General features: G+C 39.0%; 1 protein-coding gene across 1 annotated transcript in view; it reads right to left on the bottom strand.

Moving 5' to 3' along the window:
- Positions 1 to 17,171, bottom strand: part of LOC102806976 (uncharacterized) — a 48,568-nt gene that overhangs the window by 11,478 nt on the left and 19,919 nt on the right. The window contains exon 10 of the mRNA XM_085495145.1: positions 14,026 to 14,161. Coding sequence (XP_085351271.1) covers positions 14,026 to 14,161 — 136 coding nt within the window. The remainder of the gene's footprint in view (positions 1 to 14,025; positions 14,162 to 17,171) is intronic.

Below are 17,171 nucleotides of genomic sequence, written 5' to 3'. Positions count from 1 at the left end.
AGCAGTGGACATTTCATTGGGATCTTTAAGACAGTGAATCACAGTGACTTTTGTAGCAGTGGACATTTCATTGGGATCTTAAGACAATGAGTCACAGTGACTTTTGTAGCAGTGGACATTTCATTGGGATCTTTAAGACAGTGAGTCACAGTGACTTTTGTAGCAGTGAACATTTCACTGTGGTCCTTAAGACAGAGAGTCACCGTGACTTTTGTAGCAGTGGACATTTCATTGGAATCTTTAAGACAGTGAATCACAGTGACTTTTGTAGCAGTGGACATTTCATTGGGATCTTAAAGACAGTGAATCACAGTGACTTTTGTAGCAGTGGACATTTCATTGGGATCTTAAAGACAGTGAGTCACAGTGACTCTTGTAGCAGCTGACATTTCATTGGGATCTTTAAGACAGTGAGTCGAAGTGACTTTTGTAGCAGTGGACATTTCATTGGGATCTTAAGACAATGAGTCACAGTGACTTTTGTAGCAGTGGACATTTCATTGGGATCTTTAAGACAGTGAGTCACAGTGACTTTTGTGGCAGTGAATATTTCATTGGGATCTTTAAGACAGTGAGTCACAGTGACTTTTGTAGCAGTGGACATTTCATTGGGATCTTAAGACAATGAGTCACAGTGACTTTTGTAGCAGTGGACATTTCATTGGGATCTTAAGACAATGAGTCACAGTGACTTTTGTAGCAGTGGACATTTCATTGGGATCTTTAAGACAGTGAGTCACAGTGACTTTTGTAGCAGTGGACATTTCATTGGGATCTTAAGACAATGAGTCACAGTGACTTTTGTAGCAGTGGACATTTCATTGGGATCTTAAAGACAGTGAGTCACAGTGACTCTTGTAGCAGCTGACATTTCATTGGGATCTTTAAGACAGTGAGTCACAGTGACTTTTGTGGCAGTGAATATTTCATTGGGATCTTTAAGACAGTGAGTCACAGTGACTTTTGTAGCAGTGGACATTTCATTGGGATCTTAAGACAATGAGTCACAGTGACTTTTGTAGCAGTGGACATTTCATTGGGATCTTTAAGACAGTGAGTCACAGTGACTTTTGTAGCAGTGGACATTTCATTGGAATCTTTAAGACAGTGAGTCACAGTGACTTTTGTAGCAGTGAATATTGCACTGTGGTCCTTAAGACAGAGAGTCACCGTGACTCTTGTAGCAGTGGACATTTCATTGGAATCTTTAAGACAGTGAGTCACAGTGACTTTTGTAGCAGTTGACATTTAATTGGGATCTTAAAGACAGTTAGTCACAGTGACTCTTGTAGCAGTTGACATTTAATTGGGATCTTAAAGACAGTGAGTCACAGTGACTTTTGTAGCAGTGAACATTTCACTGTGGTCCTTAAGACAGAGAGTCACCGTGACTTTTGTAGCAGTGGACATTTCATTGGAATATTTAAGACAGTGAATCACAGTGACTTTTGTAGCAGTGGACATTTCATTGGGATCTTTAAGACAGTGAATCACAGCGACTTTTGTAGCAGTGGACATTTCATTGGGATCTTTAAGACAGTGAGTCACAGTGACTTTTGTAGCAGTGAACATTTCACTGTGGTCCTTAAGACAGAGAGTCACCGTGACTTTTGTAGCAGTGGACATTTCATTGGGATCTTTAAGACAGTGAATCACAGTGACTTTTGTAGCAGTGAACATTTCACTGTGGTCCTTAAGACAGAGAGTCACCGTGACTTTTGTAGCAGTGGACATTTCATTGGGATCTTTAAGTCAGTGAGTCACAGTGACTTTTGTAGCAGTTGACATTTCATTGGGATCTTTAAGACAGTGAATCACAGTGACTTTTGTAGCAGTGGACATTTCATTGGGATCTTAAAGACAATGAGTCACAGTGACTTTTGTGGCAGTGAATATTTCATTGGGATCTTTAAGACAGTGAGTCACAGTGACTTTTGTAGCAGTGGACATTTCATTGGGATCTTAAGACAATGAGTCACAGTGACTTTTGTAGCAGTGGACATTTCATTGGGATCTTTAAGACAATGAGTCACAGTGACTTTTGTGGCAGTGAATATTTCATTGGGATCTTTAAGACAGTGAGTCACAGTGACTTTTGTAGCAGTGGACATTTCATTGGGATCTTTAAGACAGTGAATCACAGTGACTTTTGTAGCAGTTGACATTTCATTGGGATCTTTAAGACAATGAGTCACAGTGACTTTTGTAGCAGTGGACATTTCATTGGGATCTTTACGACAGTGAATCACAGTGACTTTTGTAGCATTGGACATTTCATTGGAATCTTTAAGACAGTGAGTCACCGTGACTTTTGTAGCAGTGGACATTTCATTGGGATCTTAAGACAGTGAGTCACAGTGACTTTTGTAGCAGTGAACATTTCATTGGGATCTTAAAACAATGAGTCACAGTGACTTTTGTAGCAGTGGACATTTCATTGGGATCTTTAAGACAATGAGTCACAGTGACTTTTGTAGCAGTGAATATTTCACTGTGGTCCTTAAGACAGAGAGTCACCGTGACTTTTGTATCAGTGGACATTTCATTGGAATCTTTAAGACAGTGAGTCACAGTGACTTTTGTAGCAGTGGACATTTCATTGGGATCTTTAAGACAGTGAGTCACAGTGACTTTTGTAGCAGTTGACATTTCATTGGGATCTTTAAGACAGTGAATCACAGTGACTCTTGTAGCAGTTGACATTTCATTGGGATCTTTAAGACAATGAGTCACAGTGATTTTTGTGGCAGTGAATATTTCATTGGGATCTTTAAGACAGAGAGTCACCGTGACTCTTGTAGCAGTGGACATTTCATTGGGATCTTTAAGACAGTGAGTCACAGTGACTTTTGTAGCAGTTGACATTTCATTGGGATCTTTAAGACAGTGAATCACAGTGACTCTTGTAGCAGTTGACATTTCATTGGGATCTTTAAGACAATGAGTCACAGTGATTTTTGTGGCAGTGAATATTTCATTGGGATCTTTAAGACAGTGAGTCACAGTGACTTTTGTAGCAGTGGACATTTCATTGGGATCTTAAGACAATGAGTCACAGTGTCTTTTGTAGCAGTGGACATTTCATTGGGATCTTTAAGACAATGAGTCACAGTGACTTTTGTGGCAGTGAATATTTCATTGGGATCTTTAAGACAGTGAGGCACAGTGACTTTTGTGGCAGTGAATATTTCATTGGGATCTTTAAGACAGTGAGTCACAGTGACTTTTGGAGCAGTGGACATTTCATTGGGATCTTTAAGACAGTGAATCACAGTGACTTTTGTAGCAGTGGACATTTCATTGGGATCTTAAGACAATGAGTCACAGTGACTTTTGTAGCAGTGGACATTTCATTGGGATCTTTAAGACAGTGAGTCACAGTGACTTTTGTAGCAGTGAACATTTCACTGTGGTCCTTAAGACAGAGAGTCACCGTGACTTTTGTAGCAGTGGACATTTCATTGGAATCTTTAAGACAGTGAATCACAGTGACTTTTGTAGCAGTGGACATTTCATTGGGATCTTAAAGACAGTGAATCACAGTGACTTTTGTAGCAGTGGACATTTCATTGGGATCTTAAAGACAGTGAGTCACAGTGACTCTTGTAGCAGCTGACATTTCATTGGGATCTTTAAGACAGTGAGTCGAAGTGACTTTTGTAGCAGTGGACATTTCATTGGGATCTTAAGACAATGAGTCACAGTGACTTTTGTAGCAGTGGACATTTCATTGGGATCTTTAAGACAGTGAGTCACAGTGACTTTTGTGGCAGTGAATATTTCATTGGGATCTTTAAGACAGTGAGTCACAGTGACTTTTGTAGCAGTGGACATTTCATTGGGATCTTAAGACAATGAGTCACAGTGACTTTTGTAGCAGTGGACATTTCATTGGGATCTTAAGACAATGAGTCACAGTGACTTTTGTAGCAGTGGACATTTCATTGGGATCTTTAAGACAGTGAGTCACAGTGACTTTTGTAGCAGTGGACATTTCATTGGGATCTTAAGACAATGAGTCACAGTGACTTTTGTAGCAGTGGACATTTCATTGGGATCTTAAAGACAGTGAGTCACAGTGACTCTTGTAGCAGCTGACATTTCATTGGGATCTTTAAGACAGTGAGTCACAGTGACTTTTGTGGCAGTGAATATTTCATTGGGATCTTTAAGACAGTGAGTCACAGTGACTTTTGTAGCAGTGGACATTTCATTGGGATCTTAAGACAATGAGTCACAGTGACTTTTGTAGCAGTGGACATTTCATTGGGATCTTTAAGACAGTGAGTCACAGTGACTTTTGTAGCAGTGGACATTTCATTGGAATCTTTAAGACAGTGAGTCACAGTGACTTTTGTAGCAGTGAATATTGCACTGTGGTCCTTAAGACAGAGAGTCACCGTGACTCTTGTAGCAGTGGACATTTCATTGGAATCTTTAAGACAGTGAGTCACAGTGACTTTTGTAGCAGTTGACATTTAATTGGGATCTTAAAGACAGTGAGTCACAGTGACTCTTGTAGCAGTTGACATTTAATTGGGATCTTAAAGACAGTGAGTCACAGTGACTCTTGTAGCAGTTGACATTTAATTGGGATCTTTAAGACAATGAGTCACAGTGACATTTGTGGCAGTGACTATTTCATTGGGATCTTTAAGACAGTGAGTCACAGTGACTTTTGTAGCAGTGGACATTTCATTGGGATCTTAAGACAATGAGTCACAGTGACTTTTGTAGCAGTGGACATTTCATTGGGATCTTTAAGACAGTGAGTCACAGTGACTTTTGTAGCAGTGGACATTTCATTGGGATCTTTAAGACAATGAGTCACAGTGACTTTTGTGGCAGTGAATATTTCATTGGGATCTTTAAGACAGTGAGTCACAGTGACTTTTGTAGCAGTGGATATTTCATTGGGATCTTAAGACAATGAGTCACAGTGACTTTTGTAGCAGTGGACATTTCATTGGGATCTTTAAGACAGTGAGTCACAGTGACTTTTGTAGCAGTGGACATTTCATTGGGATCTTTAAAACAGTGAATCACAGTGACTTTTGTAGCAGTTGACATTTCATTGGGATCTTTAAGACAGTGAATCACAGTGACTTTTGTAGCAGTGGACATTTCATTGGGATCTTTAAGACAGTGAATCACAGTGACTTTTGTAGCAGTGGACATTTCATTGGGATCTTTAAGACAGTGAGTCACAGTGACTTTTGTAGCAGTGAACATTTCACTGTGGTCCTTCAGACAGAGAGTCACCGTGACTTTTGTAGCAGTGGACATTTCATTGGGATCTTTAAGACAGTGAGTCACAGTGACTTTTGTAGCAGTTGACATTTCATTGGGATCTTTAAGACAGTGAATCACAGTGACTTTTGTAGCAGTTGACATTTCATTGGGATCTTTAAGACAATGAGTCACAGTGACTTTTGTAGCAGTGGACATTTCATTGGGATCTTTAAGACAGTGAGTCACAGTGACTTTTGTAGCAGTGGACATTTCATTGGGATCTTTAAGACAGTGAATCACAGTGACTTTTGTAGCAGTTGACATTTCATTGGGATCTTTAAGACAGTGAATCACAGTGACTTTTGTAGCATTGGACATTTCATTGGAATCTTTAAGACAGTGAGTCACCGTGACTTTTGTAGCAGTGGACATTTCATTGGGATCTTAAAACAATGAGTCACCGTGACTCTTGTAGCAGTGGACATTTCATTGGGATCTTTAAGACAGTGAGTCTCAGTGACTTTTGTAGCAGTTGACATTTCATTGGGATCTTTAAGACAGTGAATCACAGTGACTCTTGTAGCAGTTGACATTTCATTGGGATCTTTAAGACAATGAGTCACAGTGATTTTTGTGGCAGTGAATATTTCATTGGGATCTTTAAGACAGTGAGTCACAGTGACTTTTGTAGCAGTGGACATTTCATTGGGATCTTAAGACAATGAGTCACAGTGTCTTTTGTAGCAGTGGACATTTCATTGGGATCTTTAAGACAATGAGTCACAGTGACTTTTGTGGCAGTGAATATTTCATTGGGATCTTTAAGACAGTGAGGCACAGTGACTTTTGTGGCAGTGAATATTTCATTGGGATCTTTAAGACAGTGAGTCACAGTGACTTTTGGAGCAGTGGACATTTCATTGGAATCTTTAAGACAGTGAATCACAGTGACTTTTGTAGCAGTGGACATTTCATTGGAATCTTTAAGACAGTGAGTCACCGTGACTTTTGTAGCATTGGACATTTCATTGGGATCTTTAAGACAGTGAGTCACAGTGACTTTTGTAGCAGTGAACATTTCACTGTGGTCCTTAAGACAGAGAGTCACCGTGACTTTTGTAGCAGTGGACATTTCATTGGAATATTTAAGACAGTGAGTTACAGTGACTTTTGTAGCAGTGAATATTTCACTGTGGTCCTTAAGACAGAGAGTCACCGTGACTTTTGTAGCAGTGGACATTTCATTGGGATCTTTAAAACAGTGAATCACAGTGACTTTTGTAGCAGTGAACATTTCACTGTGGTCCTTAAGACAGAGAGTCACAGTGACTTTTGTAGCAGTGGACATTTCATTGGGATCTTTAAGACAGTGAGTCACAGTGACTTTTGTAGCAGTTGACATTTCATTGGGATCTTTAAGACAGTGAATCACAGTGACTTTTGTAGCAGTGGACATTTCATTGGGATGTTAAAGACAGTGAGTCACAGTGACTCTTGTAGCAGCTGACATTTCATTGGGATCTTTAAGACAATGAGTCACAGTGACTTTTGTGGCAGTGAATATTTCATTGGGATCTTTAAGACAGTGAGTCGAAGTGACTTTTGTAGCAGTGGACATTTCATTGGGATCTTAAGACAATGAGTCACAGTGACTTTTGTAGCAGTGGACATTTCATTGGGATCTTTAAGACAATGAGTCACAGTGACTTTTGTGGCAGTGAATATTTCATTGGGATCTTTAAGACAATGAGTCACAGTGACTTTTGTAGCAGTGGACATTTCATTGGGATCTTTAAGACAGTGAGTCACAGTGACTTTTGTAGCAGTGGACATTTCATTGGAATCTTTAAGACAGTGAGTCACAGTGACTTTTGTAGCAGTGAATATTGCACTGTGGTCCTTAAGACAGAGAGTCACCGTGACCTTTGTAGCAGTGGACATTTCATTGGAATCTTTAAGACAGTGAGTCACAGTGACTTTTGTAGCAGTGAATATTGCACTGTGGTCCTTAAGACAGAGAGTCACCGTGACTTTTGTAGCAGTGGACATTTCATTGGGATCTTTAAGACAGTGAGTCACAGTGACTTTTGTAGCAGTTGACATTTCATTGGGATCTTTAAGACAGTGAATCACAGTGACTTTTGTAGCAGTGGACATTTCATTGGGATCTTAAAGACAGTGAGTCACAGTGACTCTTGTAGCAGTGGACATTTCATTGAGATCTTTAAGACAGTGAATCACAGTGACCTTTGTAATAGTGAACATTTCACTGTGGTCCTTAAGACAGAGAGTCACCGTGACTTTTGTAGCAGTGGACATTTTATTGGGATCTTAAGACAGTTAGTCACAGTGACTTTTGTAGCAGTTGACATTTCATTGGGATCTTCAAGACAGTGAATCACAGTGACTTTTGTAGCAGTGAACATTTCACTGTGGTTCTTAAGACAGAGAGTCACCGTGACTTTTGTAGCAGTGGACATTTTATTGGGATCTTAAGACAGTGAGTCACAGTGACTTTTGTAACATTGGACATTTCATTGGGATCTTTAAGACAGTGAATCACAGTGACTTTTGTAGCAGTGGACATTTCATTGGGATCTTTAAGACAGTGAATCACAGTGACTTTTGTAGCAGTTGACATTTCATTGGGATCTTTAAGACAGTGAATCACAGTGACTTTTGTAGCAGTGGACATTTCATTGGGATCTTTAAGACAGTGAATCACAGTGACTTTTGTAGCAGTGGACATTTCATTGGGATCTTTAAGACAGTGAATCACAGTGACTTTTGTAGCAGTTGACATTTCATTGGGATCTTTAAGACAGTGAGTCACAGTGACTTTTGTAGCAGTGGACATTTCATTGGGATCTTTAAGACAGTGAATCACAGTGACTTTTGTAGCAGTGGACATTTCATTGGGATCTTTAAGACAGTGAATCACAGTGACCTTTGTAGCATTGGACATTTCATTGGGATCTTTAAGACAGTGAGTCACAGTGACTTTTGTAACATTGGACATTTCATTGGGATCTTTAAGACAGTGAATCACAGTGACTTTTGTAGCATTGGATATTTCATTGGGATCTTTAAGACAGTGAGTCACAGTGACTTTTGTAGCAGTGGACATTTCATTGGGATCTTTAAGACAGTGAGTCACAGTGACTTTTGTAGCAGTGAACATTTCACTGTGGTCCTTAAGACAGAGAGTCACCGTGACTTTTGTAGCAGTGGACATTTCATTGGGATCTTTAAGACAGTGAGTCACAGTGACTTTTGTAGCAGTTGACATTTCATTGGAATCTTTAAGACAGTGAATCACAGTGACTTTTGTAGCAGTTGACATTTCATTGGGATCTTTAAGACAGTGAGTCACAGTGACTTTTGTAGCAGTTGACATTTCATTGGGATCTTTAAGACAATGAGTCAAAGTGACTTTTGTAGCAGTAAACATTTCATTGGGATCTTTAAGACAGTGAGTCACAGTGACTTTTGTAGCAGTAAACATTTCACTGGGATCTTTAAGACAGTGAGTCACAGTGACTTTTGTAGCAGTGGACATTTCATTGGGATCTTTAAGACAGTGAATCACAGTGACTTTTGAAGCAGTTGACATTTCATTGGGATCTTAAGACAGTGAGTCACAGTGACTTTTGTAGCAGTGGACATTTCATTGAGATCTTTAAGACAGTGAATCACAGTGACCTTTGTAATAGTGAACATTTCACTGTGGTCCTTAAGACAGAGAGTCACCGTGACTTTTGTAGCAGTGGACATTTTATTGGGATCTTAAGACAGTTAGTCACAGTGACTTTTGTAGCAGTTGACATTTCATTGGGATCTTCAAGACAGTGAATCACAGTGACTTTTGTAGCAGTGAACATTTCACTGTGGTTCTTAAGACAGAGAGTCACCGTGACTTTTGTAGCAGTGGACATTTTATTGGGATCTTAAGACAGTGAGTCACAGTGACTTTTGTAACATTGGACATTTCATTGGGATCTTTAAGACAGTGAATCACAGTGACTTTTGTAGCAGTGGACATTTCATTGGGATCTTTAAGACAGTGAATCACAGTGACTTTTGTAGCATTGGACATTTCATTGGGATCTTTAAGACAGTGAGTCACAGTGACTTTTGTAGCAGTGGACATTTCATTGGGATCTTTAAGACAGTGAGTCACAGTGACTTTTGTAGCAGTGAACATTTCACTGTGGTCCTTAAGACAGAGAGTCACCGTGACTTTTGTAGCAGTGGACATTTCATTGGGATCTTTAAGACAGTGAGTCACAGTGACTTTTGTAGCAGTTGACATTTCATTGGGATCTTTAAGACAGTGAATCACAGTGACTTTTGTAGCAGTTGACATTTCATTGGGATCTTTAAGACAGTGAGTCACAGTGACTTTTGTAGCAGTTGACATTTTATTGGGATCTTTAAGACAATGAGTCACAGTGACTTTTGTAGCAGTAAACATTTCATTGGGATCTTTAAGACAGTGAATCACAGTGACTTTTGTAGCAGTGGACATTTCATTGAGATCTTTAAGACAGTGAATCACAGTGACCTTTGTAATAGTGAACATTTCACTGTGGTCCTTAAGACAGAGAGTCACCGTGACTTTTGTAGCAGTGGACATTTTATTGGGATCTTAAGACAGTTAGTCACAGTGACTTTTGTAGCAGTTGACATTTCATTGGGATCTTCAAGACAGTGAATCACAGTGACTTTTGTAGCAGTGAACATTTCACTGTGGTTCTTAAGACAGAGAGTCACCGTGACTTTTGTAGCAGTGGACATTTTATTGGGATCTTAAGACAGTGAGTCACAGTGACTTTTGTAACATTGGACATTTCATTGGGATCTTTAAGACAGTGAATCACAGTGACTTTTGTAGCAGTGGACATTTCATTGGGATCTTTAAGACAGTGAATCACAGTGACTTTTGTAGCAGTTGACATTTCATTGGGATCTTTAAGACAGTGAATCACAGTGACTTTTGTAGCAGTGGACATTTCATTGGGATCTTTAAGACAGTGAATCACAGTGACTTTTGTAGCAGTGGACATTTCATTGGGATCTTTAAGACAGTGAATCACAGTGACTTTTGTAGCAGTTGACATTTCATTGGGATCTTTAAGACAGTGAGTCACAGTGACTTTTGTAGCAGTGGACATTTCATTGGGATCTTTAAGACAGTGAATCACAGTGACTTTTGTAGCAGTGGACATTTCATTGGGATCTTTAAGACAGTGAATCACAGTGACCTTTGTAGCATTGGACATTTCATTGGGATCTTTAAGACAGTGAGTCACAGTGACTTTTGTAACATTGGACATTTCATTGGGATCTTTACGACAGTGAATCACAGTGACTTTTGTAGCATTGGACATTTCATTGGGATCTTTAAGACAGTGAGTCACAGTGACTTTTGTAGCAGTGGACATTTCATTGGGATCTTTAAGACAGTGAGTCACAGTGACTTTTGTAGCAGTGAACATTTCACTGTGGTCCTTAAGACAGAGAGTCACCGTGACTTTTGTAGCAGTGGACATTTCATTGGGATCTTTAAGACAGTGAGTCACAGTGACTTTTGTAGCAGTTGACATTTCATTGGGATCTTTAAGACAGTGAATCACAGTGACTTTTGTAGCAGTTGACATTTCATTGGGATCTTTAAGACAGTGAGTCACAGTGACTTTTGTAGCAGTTGACATTTCATTGGGATCTTTAAGACAATGAGTCAAAGTGACTTTTGTAGCAGTAAACATTTCATTGGGATCTTTAAGACAGTGAGTCACAGTGACTTTTGTAGCAGTAAACATTTCACTGGGATCTTTAAGACAGTGAGTCACAGTGACTTTTGTAGCAGTGGACATTTCATTGGGATCTTTAAGACAGTGAATCACAGTGACTTTTGAAGCAGTTGACATTTCATTGGGATCTTAAGACAGTGAGTCACAGTGACTTTTGTAGCAGTGGACATTTCATTGAGATCTTTAAGACAGTGAATCACAGTGACCTTTGTAATAGTGAACATTTCACTGTGGTCCTTAAGACAGAGAGTCACCGTGACTTTTGTAGCAGTGGACATTTTATTGGGATCTTAAGACAGTTAGTCACAGTGACTTTTGTAGCAGTTGACATTTCATTGGGATCTTCAAGACAGTGAATCACAGTGACTTTTGTAGCAGTGAACATTTCACTGTGGTTCTTAAGACAGAGAGTCACCGTGACTTTTGTAGCAGTGAACATTTTATTGGGATCTTAAGACAGTGAGTCACAGTGACTTTTGTAACATTGGACATTTCATTGGGATCTTTAAGACAGTGAATCACAGTGACTTTTGTAGCAGTGGACATTTCATTGGGATCTTTAAGACAGTGAATCACAGTGACTTTTGTAGCATTGGACATTTCATTGGGATCTTTAAGACAGTGAGTCACAGTGACTTTTGTAGCAGTGGACATTTCATTGGGATCTTTAAGACAGTGAGTCACAGTGACTTTTGTAGCAGTGAACATTTCACTGTGGTCCTTAAGACAGAGAGTCACCGTGACTTTTGTAGCAGTGGACATTTCATTGGGATCTTTAAGACAGTGAGTCACAGTGACTTTTGTAGCAGTTGACATTTCATTGGGATCTTTAAGACAGTGAATCACAGTGACTTTTGTAGCAGTTGACATTTCATTGGGATCTTTAAGACAGTGAGTCACAGTGACTTTTGTAGCAGTTGACATTTCATTGGGATCTTTAAGACAATGAGTCACAGTGACTTTTGTAGCAGTAAACATTTCATTGGGATCTTTAAGACAGTGAGTCACAGTGACTTTTGTAGCAGTAAACATTTCACTGGGATCTTTAAGACAGTGAGTCACAGTGACTTTTGTAGCAGTGGACATTTCATTGGGATCTTTAAGACAGTGAATCACAGTGACTTTTGAAGCAGTTGACATTTCATTGGGATCTTAAGACAGTGAGTCACAGTGACTTTTGTAGCAGTGGACATTTCATTGAGATCTTTAAGACAGTGAATCACAGTGACCTTTGTAATAGTGAACATTTCACTGTGGTCCTTAAGACAGAGAGTCACCGTGACTTTTGTAGCAGTGGACATTTTATTGGGATCTTAAGACAGTTAGTCACAGTGACTTTTGTAGCAGTTGACATTTCATTGGGATCTTCAAGACAGTGAATCACAGTGACTTTTGTAGCAGTGAACATTTCACTGTGGTTCTTAAGACAGAGAGTCACCGTGACTTTTGTAGCAGTGGACATTTTATTGGGATCTTAAGACAGTGAGTCACAGTGACTTTTGTAGCAGTTGACATTTCATTGGGATCTTCAAGACAGTTTAATGACAGTGACTTTTGTAATAGTGGACATTTCATTGGGATCTTTAAGACAGTGAATCACAGTGACTTTTTTAGCAGTTGACATTTCATTGGGATCTTTAAGACAGTGAATCACAGTGACTTTTGTAGCCGTTGACATTTCATTGGGATCTTTAAGACAATGAGTCACAGTGACTTTTGTAGCAGTGGACATTTCATTGGGATCTTTAAGACAGTGAGTCACAGTGACTTTTGTAGCAGTTGACATTTCATTGGGATCTTTAAGACAATGAGTCACAGTGACTTTTGTAGCAGTGGACATTTCATTGGGATCTTCAAGACAGTGAATCACAGTGACTTTTGTAGCAGTGAACATTTCACTGTGGTCCTTAAGACAGAGAGTCACCGTGACTTTTGTAGCAGTGGACATTTTATTGGGATCTTAAGACAGTGAGTCACAGTGACTTTTGTAGCAGTTGACATTTCATTGGGATCTTCAAGACAGTTTAATCACAGTGACTTTTGTAATAGTGGACATTTTATTGGGATCTTTAAGACAGTGAATCACAGTGACTTTTTTAGCAGTGACATTTCACTGTGGTCCTTAAGACAGAGAGTCACCGTGACTTTTGTATCAGTGGACATTTTATTGGGATCTTAAGACAGTGAGTCACAGTGACTATTGTATAGCAATAGACATTTTTTTAGGGTTTTATGACTGCGCGTCACAGTGACTATTGTATAGCAATAGACATTTTGTTAGGGTTTTATGACTGCGCGTCACAGTGATTATTGTATAGATATAGACATTTTTTTAGGGTTTTATGACTGCGCGTCACAGTGACTATTGCTGTCAAATTACCATATCAAGAAGATTGTGATAAACATTGGTCAGACATCCATGAGTGGATTATTGATGCATTACTTTGTTCTAGAATTTGACAACTTTTAAATTGTTTAATATTCTCATCAAAGACAACAGAGTATTATTTCTTGTATTTCACACTAATCTAATCGATATCTTAATATTGGAAATGTACTTCTAATACATGCAACCTGAAGGTCAAAACAGCTCTCAGCTGTCCTATAATAACATTGTGGTGGCCAAGTCGAGTAATGCACACCCATAAGACAAAACAAAGTTAATCAACATAAAAGTTGTTCTGGATTGATGAAAGTAGTGAGTGCATGCATAGCTACACAGTTTGCTCACAGCTAATGAAAGTGTTAGCTAAAATAACTTGTCAGCACCCGAATTTCCAGCCTGTGTCTTCTGCTGAGAAACTAGATATTCTACAGGTATTACCCATAATCCACTGAGGTGCCATGCATAACACACATTTAAAATATATCTAATTTAAACAAATAGTGTCTCCATAAACCCAAAATGTCAAATAGACGACAGGCTATCAGTAACATAAAATGCTGTACTTGGCGGCGAAAAATAGAGAAAATAACTCACTTGCTAAATTCACCCAGCTCTTGCCACAACTTGCTGGTTTGAAATGAGAGCAGATACGTAGCATTAAATACGCAGGTAAAGTTCTCATACTGTCACTGGATTGAAATTTACAATTCTTAGGAAATGCCAATGATTTCTGAAAGAGAATAGAAATTTAGAATTGATCAATTGAAAGATACAGTATCATTAAAATTATATTGTTAACAACCTTTACTGGCTGAATGACAGCCTTTAATGACTGAATGACAAACTTTACTGATTGAATGACAACATTTACCGACTGAATGACAAACTCTACCAACTGAATGACAACGTTAACCTATACCAACTGAATGACAACCTCCACCGACTGAATGACAACCTTTACCGACTGAATAACAGCTTTTACTGACTGAATAACAACTGTATACCAACTGCCAGGACAATCTCCACCGACTAAATGACAACCTTTACTGACTGAATGACAAACTTTACTGATTCAATGACAACCTCTACCGAATGAATAACAACCTCTACTGACTGCATGAAAACCTTTACTGACTGAATGACAGCCTTTACCGGCTGAATTACAGCCTTTACCGGCTGAATGACAACCTTTGTCGACTGAATGACACTTTTACAGCCCAGTTACAACCTCTACCGACTGAATGACAACATTTATCAACTGAATGGCAACCTCTACTGACTGAATGACATTTACTGACTGAATGTCAACCTTTACTGACTGAATGACAACCTTTCCCGACTGAATGACCTTTTCAGACGATTGAATGACAGCCTTTACTGGCTGAATGACAGTCTTAACTGACTGAATGACAAGATTTTTCGACTTAATGACAAACTTTACTGACTGAATGACAACCTTTATCGACTGAATGACAACCATTATCGACTGAATGACAACCTTTACTGAACGAATGACAGCCTTTACCGACTGAATGACAAGCTCTACTGACTGAATGACAAGCTCTACTGACTGAATGACAAGCTCGACCGACTGAATGACAACCTTTATCGACTGAATGACAACCTTTATCGACTGAATGACAACCTTTGACTGAATGACAACCTTTATCAACTGAATGACAACCTTTATCAACTGAATGCCACTTTTACAGCCCGAATTACAACCTCTACCAACTGAATGACAACATTTACTGTCTGAATGACATTTATCGACTGAATGACAAACTTTACTGACTGAATGACAACCATTATCGACTGAATGACAACCTTTACTGAACGAATGACAGCCTTTACTGACTGAATGACAGCCTTTACTGACTGAATTACAACCTTTACTGTCTGAATGACAACCTTTACCGACTGAATGACAACATTTACTGTCTGAATGACAAGCTTTACTGACTGAATGACAAGCTCTACTAACTGAATGACAAGCTCGACCGACTGAATGACAACCTTTACTGACTGAATGACAACCTTTCCCGACTGGATGACCACTTCAGACGATTGAATGACAGCCTTTACTGGCTGAATGACAACCATTAGGAACTGACTGACGGCCTTTACTGGCTGAATGACAGTCTTAACTGACTGAATGACAAGATTTTTCGACTTAATGACAACCTTTACTGACTGAATGACAACCTTTATCGACTGAATGACAACCTTTGACTGAATGACAGCCTTTACTGACTGAATGACAACCATTATCGACTGAATGACAACCTTTACTGAACGAATGACAGCCTTTACTGACTGAATGACAACCTTTACTGAACGAATGACAGTCTTTACTGACTGAATTACAACCTTTACCGACTGAATGACAAGCTCTACTGACTGAATGACAAGCTCTACTAACTGAATGACAAACTCGACCGACTGAATGACAACCTTTATCGACTGAATGACAACCTTTGACTGAATGACAACCTTTACTGACTGAATGACAACCTTTATCAACTGAATGTCACTTTTACAGCCCGAATTACAACCTCTACCGACTGAATGACATTTACTGTCTGAATGACAACATTTATCGACTGAATGACAAACTTTACAGACTGAATGACAACCTCTACCAACTGAATGTCAACCTTTACTGACTGAATGATAACCTTTATCGACTGAATGACAGCCTTTACTGACTGAATGACAACCTTTGACTGAATGACAGCCTTTACTGACTGAATGACAACCTTTATCAACTGAATGCCACTTTTACAGCCCGAATTACAACCTCTACTGACTGAATGACAACATTTACTGTCTGAATGACATTTATCGACTGAATGACAAACTTTACAGACTGAATGACAACCTCTACCAACTGAATGTCAACCTTTACTGACTGAATGACAACCTTTATCGACTGAATGGCAACCTTTACTGATTGAATAACAACCTTTACCGACTGAATGACAAGCTCTACTGACTGAATGACAAGCTCGACCGACTGAATGACAACCTTTGACTGAATGACAAACTTTACTGACTGAATGACAACCTTTACTGACTGAATGACAACCTTTATCAACTGAATGCCACTTTTACAGCTCGAATTACAACCTCTACCGACTGAATGACAACATTTACTGTCTGAATGACAAGCTCTACTGACTGAATGACAAGCTCTACTAACTGAATGACAAGCTCGACCGACTGAATGACAACCTTTATTGACTGAATGACAACCTTTATCGACTGAATGACAACCTTTGACTGAATGACAAACTTTACTGACTGAATGACAACCTTTACTGACTGAATGACAACCTTTATCAACTGAATGCCACTTTTACAGCTCGAATTACAACCTCTACCGACTGAATGTCAATCTTTACTGACTGAATGACAACCTCTACCGACTGAATGACAACATTTACTGTCTGAATGACATTTATCGACTGATTTTGTTCTGTGCATTTAATTGCTGACTCCCGCTCCCCCATAGTTGTATTTGTATAATGACTATTTTCACATGTTGCCATAGTTAGCATGCAAGCAAACTTTGATCATGTTGCATATGACAGAATTTTTTATTGTCCAGATAACAAAATATGTAGCAGACTACTGATTTTCATTTGGGGTTCAATAAACTTTTTAGTTAAAGACTTCATTGTTTGTTTCTCAAGTTGTTAAATAAGTAAACCTAAGTGGACAGTTGGCAATAAAACCAT

This window comes from Saccoglossus kowalevskii, chromosome 21, assembly GCF_978046115.1.
Source record: "Saccoglossus kowalevskii chromosome 21, keSacKowa6.1, whole genome shotgun sequence".
Classification (NCBI taxonomy): Eukaryota; Metazoa; Hemichordata; class Enteropneusta; family Harrimaniidae; genus Saccoglossus; species Saccoglossus kowalevskii.
The sequence above is the reverse complement of the archived record's forward strand: the minus strand, read 5'-3'. Positions and strand labels throughout refer to the sequence as shown.